This window comes from Epinephelus moara, chromosome 20 (assembly GCF_006386435.1).
Source record: "Epinephelus moara isolate mb chromosome 20, YSFRI_EMoa_1.0, whole genome shotgun sequence".
NCBI classification, from domain to species: domain Eukaryota; kingdom Metazoa; phylum Chordata; class Actinopteri; order Perciformes; family Serranidae; genus Epinephelus; species Epinephelus moara.
The window spans coordinates 4,378,773-4,390,996 of NC_065525.1; the positions used below are offsets into that span (position 1 = coordinate 4,378,773).

Consider the following 12,224-nt stretch of genomic DNA (forward strand, 5'->3'; position numbering starts at 1 on the left):
ACTCTAATTGGCAACTGGGTGGCGCTATAACAACAGAAAAATGCTTAAAAATGGCTAAAATGCGACAGATCGCTGTGGCTCCCCCTGTGGCCGAATGTTTTTGTTTTTCTAATTTTTGGTATGACTAAGTCATGGTATGGTATGCTGTACATAATCACGGAAACTGTCAATGTGTCATTCTGTCAGTCAGTCATTCTGTCTGTCCCATGTTTTTCTACTCACTGACGTGGTCAATCTATGTGAAATTGTACATAGGCATTGTGGATTGGCATAGGTAGAAGGTGACAAAGCTACTTTTTCCAAAAATTACACTATTAGTATATTCTTTTCCCATGTGAACTACCAGTGAGCCCCACTTTTAAGTCAATACAACATATAAACACTTAAACTATCTGCCTTTCAACGTGCTACCTCAATGACTAATGCACAGTTTTAGCCCACTAACTAGTTGACTATTTAATCTGCAACTTCCTATGACCTGTATCCCAAACACACACCATGTGAAACTGTACGTGGGCAACTGTGCACTCAATGGGTATGGACTAGTATACTTAATTTGTATTATTTCCCATCTTTCTTAGCCAATTTTCTGGGATAACAATATACATCATTAATATATTCCATGTGAGAATTTAAGTAGCATAGGCCTTTCGCATCTCTTTCATCTACTGCATGGTCAAATAGCATGTGGTGTGTTAAGCTTAGGTTTAGGTTCATCCACCCCTGCTGTGCCTGTTTTGAGACATGGGCTGTACCCTCATAAAGGTATGACATATGACTGGTGAGATAGACCTTCCTTTCAGGGATGTGTTTGACTATCAGTACATATTGTAATCAAGCAATGTAGTCTATTAACAATTTATCAACGTTGCTGCTTGCCATATTTGGGAAATGTTTCTATCTCAATAAGTGTTTTTATCTTTTCTGTCATCCAGCCCTAGTGTATAAGTACAGGTTTCAAAAATTCTGATTTATCCTCGGTGGACCATGATTATGCACAGCAATCTCCATAACAATCTGGGTAGTATTTGTTGAGCTCTGCTCTGCTCTGCTCTGACGAACATCCCCATCCTTAGGTCATCCTGCTGTTTGGGCAAAAACAGTCTAAGGGAGACATGGACCAAGTGGTGTGCTGTGTTTGGGTGTGTGTGTTCGTGTCCCAGGCAGTGTTTTTCCAGAATGGTCTGGGAGAGAGAGGCCAAAGAGCATCAAACAATAGGTGTGGTGTCACACACTCGCTTAGCACAGAGGCGTATGGAAGGCTGAGTGTGTGGCACAGAGCCACAGTCCCAGTGTTTATATGAGAACATCAATAACAGAGGAGATGGTGTGACTGGAATCTGTTGTTATCATTGGGCAGGACTGCACCACTGTTTGGATCAGGTAGGGAACACAAAATACAGCACAGTTTGACCGACATTTTCACTTTGATGGCTTTAACTGACCAACTTGGGGATGAGGGAGTTGAAGTTTGAATGGAGCTGATGGATCATTGCACTAAATGGGATGCTGATTGGTTAGCTGATGAAAGTTAAATAATAAGGCCGGAGGTAACATAGGAGACAGGACAGTGAGGTGTGACAGGGAGAAATGTGCCGACTACCACTGCCTTGTCTGAACTGGGACTCTGACAGAGACATGGAGCCCCGTCAAGGTTGGTGTTTTATAGAAAGGTTTGGACGTACTAAAGATACAAACCTCAGTTTGGAGGTTATGGTTTATATTTGATACAGCAGGGAAAACAAGAAATGCACAAGATGACATTTATTTTCTAATTGTAAACATGAAATGCTGGCTCATTGGTCATAACTCTTACTGAAAGATTAAGTCACTTAAACATTGGCATATGGTAGATGTAAATGAAGTCTGTGTGTCTGTGTGTGCTTGTGTTTGTAAAAAAAGAAAAAAAGAGCATATTTTAAAATAAAGGCTAAAGGAGGGGGGTTAATTGTCCATTAAGACAAGTGCAACATTTTTAGAATTCCCTCAATCAACCTTTTATAGTGTATTGAGCTCATTTAACAGTAACTGTTTGGTTTTCAGGGCTTACCCAGCTAAGGAAAGTGACATACCAAACAAACCTCCTATGCTGAACAGTATGGAATAGATGTAGTTTTTTTATTTATTATTGGGGATGCAAGATAACATCGGTATATCATCGGTATTGGCTAGTATCTGCTATAAAAAGAACTTTGAAACTTGGCCAACATGCTTTTTCTTATTTTCCGCAATGAATGAATATTGCATACATTTAAAAGTATTTCATGTCTCCATATGGTGGTTGGTTCATTAGGATAAGGGTATGCATGCATGATATGATTTTGATTCCACTACAGAAGAGACTTGATGATCACTAAAATGAGGTGGGGAAAAAAGTTATCAGTTATCGGCCAAATGAGTTGTTATGTATCTACATACTGGCAAAAAAAATCCAATATTGTGCATCCCCAGCTGACAGAAAACCAAGGCCAATTAGGGATCTGCACTGTAGTTGACAACATAAGCAGCCAATCAGGGACTATGTTGTAGTTGATCACGTAAAACGCAGGTTGCAGCTTGTAGAACAGGAACGGCAGATTCCAAAGCATCAAGCGCTAACTCTAACATTAGTAGAGTAAACATAGCAACAATTGAAGTTATTGCAGAAATAGAGTCAATAAAAAAATTAAACAAGAACAAAAGTGTGCACTTGCAGAGTTTCTCAGAGAAAAAGACATTTTGCTGTTCTTCCAATTGGATTAGGTAAAAGCTTAATTTATTAACTGGCTCCGCTGGTAAAGAAGAAGATGTTCTCCTGTGTTATGCTGATTGGCCGAAGATGTTTGTCTGTCAAGGCGAGTACTCCCGCCCACTGAAAGTTTTTGGGGTGGCACCGAGTCCACACTGATACAGAGAGCGAATCAGAATGTTGAGCTCATGTCATCATGATGGTTGTACCAGGCTAGGATAATACAGTATTTAATTTTAAAACCACATTAAGCTTATTGCTGATTTGATGGAGATTTACTATAGCTATGAGGGATACTACTGTAACTGGAAACAGTTGTGTCTACATTAGGAAAATTGGTCAAATAGTGGAAAAAATAACTTTTCCTCTTTTTGTGTGGATCACATCCAACATGAGTTTTAATTTTCTGATGATACCCGTTGCCCTCAGGTCACGTCACGTTCCTCCATTTCTAATTCACACAGTATACAGATTTATTACTTCCTGCTCTCCATCTGAATTGTCAGAAATGTCATGTGATTGCAAACAAGCTATAGTCTTATATAGCAAGAAAGACTGTTCTCAAATTCTAGATTTCTAAGTACATCCCTGCACTGAACAGCTCATATAAGAAGGTACTGAGAATAATTCTTCTGGAAAAGCTAACTTACACCATTAATGACAGTGTGGAGGGATTTATTAAGATATGGCAACCAGTCTTGGACACAGTGGACCCCTCTGGACTGGACTTTGTTCTACCTAATTATCATACAAACCTCAGTCAGTAGCCCAGGCTATTATTTGCTTAAATCACTGAAATCAACAGGTCTATATTTTGGACAGGCATCTACGTATATGGGACAGGCCTTTAATTCTTTTCACACAAAACTGTTGCTCAGCAAAGATTGGAAATACAATCAAATTGTTTACTTAAACCAGTATAAATATTACTTGTATAAAAATTAGGCCTCGGACAATATATCAGTTATATATTATTCATTTGATCTAGCTCCAACAGAGTTACGGCACTTAAGGATTACGGCACTCTCCATACCAACACAACACCACTCTATGCTGTTAAAACAATGCTCACAACTTGGATTAATTTTCATAAAAAAACTCTGGATTCCTTTGAGGACTCTCATAGACCAAAGCAATATGAATAACTTTCAGGGTAACAACCCGGTCTTATACATCAGAAGAAGTTCTTTAAAAAATGAACTGCTTGGCAACCAGACCAGATGTCTGATTGAGACAGGCGTTGTTGTTTTTTGTCAAAATGTGTAGCCACACTGGGCTAGTAGAAAGGACTGGGTGCAAATCCTAACAAATCCTAGTATTTCAGTGCAGTTATTTTGCTGTAGCACGTGTGTGTGTGTGTGTGTGCGTGTGTGTGTGTGTGTGTGTGTGTGGGTGGGTGGCATGAATGTTATCCGAAAGGAATTATTACTGTAGAAGTGTGTGTGTGTGTGTGTGTGTGTGTTTTACTATTAAAACTATGAAAAAAGTCTTTCTGTCCATACTCAGAACTAGAATAATATGGAATTGTCACCAGAACCTCACTAAAACATTTGTTTTAAACTTTCTCATAGAGACAGTGGACTGCTGTGACAACACAACATGATGATTAAGCAGGAAATTAAAGAGGAAGTGCCTGAATGTGATGGACCCAGTATGACCCAACTTTTCCACTTGCTCTGTTTGTCCACTCACCACCTCTGACAGGCTCAGCTTCTCTCTCTCCTTTATCTCTTACTCCCCTTCAGCCCCTCTGTGCTCTGTGTGAGTACTTAAACTAGGTTAAGTCAACAAAGTCCCACAGCGCCTACACACACACACACACACACACACACACACACGCATTCTTGATGGTTTTCAAGGTCAGAAGTAAGTAATTTACAGCATATAGCTCCTGTTAGTATTTTAAACACTTTGGGTTTAGAGTAAAATTAATTGCTCCATGTTATTCATAGTGCATGTTAAATAGTCATATCTTTACCTAAAAGGATAATGTGAGTCAAGAGAGTCATCAGTTAACAAAATATTCTTTCCATCCCTTGTGATTTAGTCAAAGTCCAGCAGGATTGACCTTTTCTGTTCAGTCAGATGGCTGCAGCCCTGAGGACTATCTCCCTTTGTTAAATTTCCTGTCAGGAGAGGCAGTTGCTTCTGACTTCCTGTAGGATTGTGACATTTCCTGTGCTGTGGGAGGGGGGTTTTGGCAGTCGTCTTGCAAAGGCCTTTCAGCTGTTTGAAGAAACAGGATGCAGGACACTGGATAGGCCACAGTAGGAAAACACTGCTTTAGCTGACAGAAATTAACCACTGACTTAATGCACAATAACAAAACATCACTTCAGGCCACAAGCTTCAAATGTTGGTTAAAGGCCACAGCAACAAAATGGATTCGCCTGCTTTAGGCCACATAATGTATCCACTCATTAGTCATTGTAGTTTTGAATGGTAGCATTATAACATATTTAACGGGATGGAAAAACACTCCTGAATGTGGGATCTAAGTGACAACAGAGACTCTTCCAGTCTGTCATACCAATAAAACTTGTTGTATCTGCTATGCAGTCATGGGGAAAAAAACAAGCACAAAAACTGTTCCACTAAAGCTGTCACAGATTTTCGGCTGGACCTCTGAAGGGGTGACACAGACAGTGGACTTCTCAATTGGTTGATCTAAGGAGCCTGACTCAACTGCCATCTCTCAGTTGGATTGTCGCAGTTGTGGGAAAATGTGGTTATGAAATGAAGGATCATGCCACTCAGGCTATATGGGGTGCTGAATGTCTGATTTTACATAAAATTGCTTTGTTTCTCCCAAAAACTCATAACATTTAACCTATTTTGGTATAAATGTATTAATTAGAGCACTCACATAAGAATGTGGTGCGTGTAGAATGCTAAATAGCTAAATGCCTCTGCACCAGCATATGTGAGGCCGGAGGCATTATGTTTTTGGGTAGTCTGTCTGTCCGTCCCATTCTCGTGAACCCAATATCTAAAGAACGCCTTGAGGGGATTTTTTCAAATTTAGCGCAGACAGCCAGTAGGGGTGGGCAATATGGTCCTAAAATAATATCACAGTATTTGAGGGTATTTTTGCAATAGCCATATTCTTGACAATATGACGTATTAATAAAAAAAAAAGAATTAAAGAAAATAGAATTGCATCAAAAAAGTGATGTAGTTTTACATGTCAACCTAACATTTTGCCTTAAAACATTCAGTAAAAACTAAACAAAATTGATCTCTCATTTCTTTAGTTTGTAAACAACAACAGGAACTCAGAGTGAGATTCAGATTCTGTATACAATATTAATTGTACAACAGAATAAAATTACCACAAATTACACATTTAAACAGTTACCAAATACAAAAAATGTACCCTGGGATCTATATATATAAACCGACAGGTGATTTCCTCCTCTTTTAGCGAAATCCTAAATAATTGAGTTTTTTTTTGTTTTTGTTTTTTTCCGAACTAGATCTTTATGCCTTGCCATTTCTCCTCCTATCATCATGCTATAACCCGTGACAGGCTGTCATGCTACCATAAATATTGCACGTTCACATGTATGTAGTTTTTTTGTCGAGCTTCACGTATGGTTTCATTACCAAAGGTTTAATCACTTGGGGACACTGACTCCCGTGTGCACGCGGCGAGAAAGGAGAAGGAGAGACGCTGTGCTGCTGCTGGTGGAGTCACTGAGTGAGTTCCTCAGCGGGGAGGGTAACTTGCTGTAACTCGCAAAAAGAGTTTGAGAGGTCTGCGGCTGTTTATAAAACATTCGAGGATGCCCAGGCCTAACGACGCCACAGTTAATCCCATACTACTAAATTTCGCTTTCAGCCATGCTTGTTGTTGCCATTATCATGAACAATATGATATGGCATACCCCAACGGCCAGTTGTACTTGGGGATGAACTGTAAAATTTTGGTAGTCAGAGGTCAAGGTCACTGTAACCCTGCATCCATCTCATTATCATGAACATGATATCTCAAGAAGGCCTTGCAGGAATTGCTTCAAATTTGGCACCAGGGTTGCTGCTGTATACTGGATTCAAGGTGTACCGTGATATAAAAGTTGACAGTTGTCATACTGTCTAAATTTGCTCATTTACGATATTGAAAAAAAATGCAACTAGACAGACAATCACCCCTTAATTTTAGTTATGTTCAAAGGTAAGACTTTTTACACACACTTATAGTATGTAAGTATATAAAATTCAAAAAATTCAAAAAGTTAAATTAAATTAAGTTCAATTAAAATTTCCATTAACAAAGCGGTTTCAAGTTTTAATAACAGTATAGTAATAAAACATTTGTTCAACCAAAAATAACCCTTCCATTACCATTCCTTTAAGGGTCATTCTGATTTATAAAAATCTAAATTCTGTGATACCATGTTACAGCGAAACCACGATATTTTCGGAGGCAGTTATCGTACCATGAAAATCTCATACTGTTGCAACCAAATCTAAAGAATTCATAAGCTAATTATGACAGAATTTCACAGATAGGATAATGATAGGATAAAAGTGATGACATTTTATATCCAAAAGGTCAAAGGTCATCTTCACTGTGACATCATAATGCTCTGCAAAAGCACTTTTCTGGCCATTATTCAATGTCATATCTCAGGAACAGAAGGGGAAATATTTGGTCAGATACTGAATTGGTGACACTAATCTTGGGTGTCCACCTTAAAACTTTGCTGATTGTTTAGATCTTCTGTGCTGTCGGTGGAAAGATGTGTGTGAAGCACCCAGGCTTTAAATATGTCGCAATGTAGAATATGTATGTAACATGACATGGATGTAAACTGTAACTGCAAGTTGACTGATTCGCGGAGGCTGTTGGTATTCTAGTTTGTACTGATATATGGCTCTGTCAAAATCAGCAGGCCAAGGTTCATAGAAAAAGCAGTTTGCTGTTTGGATATCTCTTTTAGAGAAAGTCAAAAAATTTGGATCTCTTCTGCCACCTTGGCCAGTGTTGCACATACACACACTGTCCTGAAATGCAACAACCTGGAAGGACTGCATCCTGTTATAAAATAAGTTCTTGTGCCAAGAAGCCAAATTGTTTCATTGGGTGTTTCAACTCATTTGTCTGGTGTGGAAACAATGGAAACTACTGTTGCAAATGAAAATATTTATCAATTAGCAAAAAAGAACAACAAAACAAACAAACAAACAAAAAAACATGATTGGACAATCCATTGATGATAGGCGACACTTGACAGATCATATCTGACTATGTGAGTTTTTCATCAGGAATACCCCTAGAACTCTTGTATTCTATGTTCTGCACTAAGTCGTACACCCAATTAGGCATACAGCTTGTGGGACACAGACAAACAGAAGATTATCAAGATGCAGAGGCTTTCAGAAAGTTTACAGAATTGTTGTCTGCAAGACACACAGGGACTATACCTACAATCCTTAAATGAAACATTAAGACCCACCCAACAGACAGACAATGATGAATAAGCAATTAATTGAAAGTTAAGGAAAAGAGATGAGCTTTGAGTTTGGATCTGACAAGCAGTCAGATGACCTAACAGGCTGTAAACAAACCAGAGGCCTGTACTCGGAACAAGGATTTGGGTTTAGCTGATAGCTGGTATATTGAATAGGTGGCAGCATAATGACATGGGTAGGATCATTTTTATGGTGTTTACTGTGCCATCATACCATTATTAAAGATTACTCACCTGACACTTAATGATATTCAGCAGTGTTTCCAGCAGGAAATGAGTCAGGGAGTAAGATGCTGACTATCAGAACACAAGACAGTTAGTGGTTTCTGTCAGTCATTTCTGCTGTAATATATTCAGTTTTTTTTTCTCCTACTAGCAGCAAAATGTCTGTCCTGGTCCAGTTTGGTTTGCTGTTCGTTTCCATTTCAGTCAGTTTTCTATTTGCATTATCATTGTGCTCCATAGGCATCATTTAGGTATGGCGAGGTATGGCAGCTGCCATACCTTGGAATCGGGAGAAAAAAAAAAGAGAGAGGTTCTGTAGTCATCTTACTTGTGTCATGGATGTATTAAAAGATGTGTCTGTGAAACAGTGCACTGTTTAAGTGATCAGATGTGATATGTTAGATAGTCCGAGGCGCACTGGCTGGTTGTTTTCATTGTATTGCACTTAAATAGGTCAATAATATGCTCATCAGTGAATACGAGTGTTATTGAATCAAATTGTTCGCCACTTCGCTCCTCCGCGAGTTATGAGTTATGTGAGTTATCTGTGTGCTGTAAAAGCATTTTGCAGTATTGTACCAAATTGGCCTTTGTTTTACTGTGTTTCATACACCGGACCCCTTGGTTATCTTCTAGAAATGAGCTTGTAATTAATTTATTTTCTTTATTTTCTGTGAAGTTAAACACATGACTAATGATAATTAAACATCCGCTCCTTGTCCGTGGTGCTGAAATATGCGCCGAAATAGGTCCGATGTTTTCACTGCTCTCACCAAGTCGTGCATTACATGCAGACATGAGGTATTATGAATGTGAGAAACAGCTTCATGTCCTTTGAAACAGTTTTCAATAGCATAGTATGTACTTCTGACAGGTCAAAGACCAAAGTGAAGATTTATATAAGTTCATATTTTTGAAACTCCATCATCAGTAGCTCTGTGACGTCATGTCATATTGCCATACCTTTAGCTTCTTCTGAAACGACGCCCCTGTTGTGCTCTATTGTTGACAGTAGGAATGCACAGTAATATCAGCATGTCTTTGCTAGCGGCTGATATTTGGCTTTAAAATGAACTGTCAAAATCTGCCAAGAAAACACATGTTGGCAGATTTTGACAGTAAATGTTAATGAATGTAATATTCATTCTTTGTGCAAATTTGCACAAAAAATGAATATTACATTCATTAAAAAACATTCTGTTTCATGTCTCCATCTGCAGGTGGGCCATCAGGATAAGAGCATGCATGCATAATATGATGTTAATTCCACTACAGAAGAGACTTGATGATCACTCATTAGGCAGGGAAAAAAAAGTAGATATATCAATATTGGTATCAGTTATCAGTCAAATGAGTTGTTATGTATCAGCATATTGGATATCCACAAAAGACAGAAAAAGCTGGCTGATCAGTCTGTCATACAGTGGTGTCAGCAGTCTGTTGATGGTTCTTCTCTTCTGCTCTGTACAGGGAGTCCATCCCGAACTCTCTCCACCATGTCACTATCTGTTCGCCCAGCCAGACGCCTCACATCCAGATCCATCACTAGGAGCCAGAGCTTTACTGGAGTCAACACCTACGACAAACCCTACAGGTACACACACTTTACACACTTGAGATGACACCCTGTGTGTGTGTGTGTGTGTGTGTGTGCGTGCGTGTGTCTACAGGGTAGAAATGGACTCGTGGAATTTATTGGTCTGATGTGGATTATTATTATTAACTATAACTATAACATCTTAAAATAATGACAATGTTTCTGAAAGTGTTTCTCTTTCATTTCCTCACTGATTCAGTCCATATCAAAGCACATTAATTAGCAGACGTTTACTGTCAGAATCTAAATCCTGGTTGGATATCAGTTTGTTACTCAGGACTATCTAAAATTACTGCTTTTATGCGCTGTCAGTCAATTCTTTAAACAGTGATTGTTGCCCTCACATTAAAATATCACAGCATCAAATCACTCCTGACCTCTATATGCAGATATCTGCGTATGTATGCTTTATTGTCGTCAGATCATAGCCGATAGGTTCAGCAATTGAGTTACCCCAACTCAGAATGTCCTTATTTTTGTGAGATGTTTTTTTTTTTTGTTGTCATGGTAAATTATTGTATCTGAGATTAATTTTTGATGGCTTTTTTCATTCACCGCACACAACCTTAACTCAGTTTGAACATACTCAGAGTAGATTGAACTGACTCTGATCAGCTGTTCTGAAACCTAAAGCCCGGGGTTCCCATACCATGTACACATGTTAAAAGTTTAAACACTTTCAATAAGACTTCTGTAAACAAAACTGTTAAAATTGTTCTTGCTCACATCATGTGAATCCAATTTCCTGATTAGATACAAACGCAGCATTGTTTTTAAAAAAAAAAATGTATTCTGTGTTGGCTGAAAAACTTAAAGTGGGATTAAAACAGGTTCCTAAAAGTTTGAACTCTTCTACTGTCTCAACAGTATTGGGGATTTGGTCATAGAAGTATTAGATTTCACCAAGGGCAAGCAAGGGAGCTACTTTTGTGCACTGTTGTTACACCACAGTGCCTTTTTTGTTAACGAAAGTAAGACTTAGGAGTTGGTTATGGTGAGTCACCACAATAACCGGCTTATCTTGTGAAATACATCAAGATTTTTTTTAATTTGGTATGTAGTGATGGTGATGAACAGGTGAGGATGTCTGAGGATGATGTTGACCTGATGTTGCAGGAGCCTCTCAGTGTTCAGCACTCCAGGTCTCAACAGGAAGCCCAGCAGAGCCAGCAGGATGTTCACAATGTCTACCAAGTCCAACCCTCCACCTAAGGTTCCTCAACCAGAGCGACTGGATCAGGTCTACGAGGCGCTGAAGAAAGGCCTTCAGTGAGTGCACTAATACATACTAATAGCAGCTGCAAACTTTTATTTTGAGGGATCATGTCCTTGACGCTGTACTAGTGACTCCTACTCACTGACTGATACTTTTGAACTCTTTAAGTCCTGTGCACTGTACTCCTACATGCAGTATGGTTCAGGAGAAAGGACCTTTCATGGTTTGATGATAAATCTGCCTGACTTGACTTAGTGAGAGCAGTAGCCCTGTAGCCACCTCAAGGGAATTTCTTCACATTTGGCACAAATGTTCACTTTGACTTAAGGTCAAAGGTTAAGATCACTGTAACCTTTCATCTGTCTCATTCTCATGAACATGATATCTCAAGAACACCTTAAGGGAATTTCTATAAATTTGACACAGACGTTCACTTGGATTGAAGAAAAAAATGATTAGAATTTTGTGGTCAAAGGTCAAGGTCAGTGTGACCCCACACAAACTTTTTTTGGCCATAACTCAAGAATTCATATGCTAATGACAAAACTTCACACAAATGTCTAATAGGATTGAATAATGAAGAGATTAAATTTTATATCCAAAAGGTCAAAAGTCAACTTCACTGTGACATCATAATGTTCTGAATAAAATACTTTTCTGGATATTATTTAATGACATATCTTAGTGACAGAAGGGGAGACATTTGGTCAGACACTTACTTGGTGACACTAAGGGCTCTAGTTTCCCGGCGCAGCGCAGGGTGGCGAACCCTGCGCAGAGCTAGCTTGGCGCAGTGACAGTTTAGTGCCAAAAGGCTTCGCCGAAGGTGCGCTAAAAGCTCGCCAGCTGAAACCAGGTCTACTGTCAGCGCAGGGGGAGCGCAGCCGGTGTAAGCCGAAGTTTGGCTGACCGGCGGACAGTGCGCACACGTCACCAAAACCTCACAGGCAGGTTTCCAGAATATCAGGCACATTAACAATGCAA

General features: G+C 39.1%; 1 protein-coding gene across 2 annotated transcripts in view; it reads left to right on the forward strand.

Moving 5' to 3' along the window:
* Positions 1 to 12,224, forward strand: part of LOC126407375 (rho family-interacting cell polarization regulator 1-like) — a 105,830-nt gene that overhangs the window by 44,080 nt on the left and 49,526 nt on the right. For both annotated transcript variants that reach the window (XM_050072200.1, XM_050072199.1), the window contains exons 2-3: positions 9,898 to 10,021; positions 11,141 to 11,293. In XM_050072200.1, the coding sequence (XP_049928157.1) occupies positions 9,924 to 10,021; positions 11,141 to 11,293 (251 nt within the window). In that variant the 5' untranslated portion in view covers positions 9,898 to 9,923. The remainder of the gene's footprint in view (positions 1 to 9,897; positions 10,022 to 11,140; positions 11,294 to 12,224) is intronic.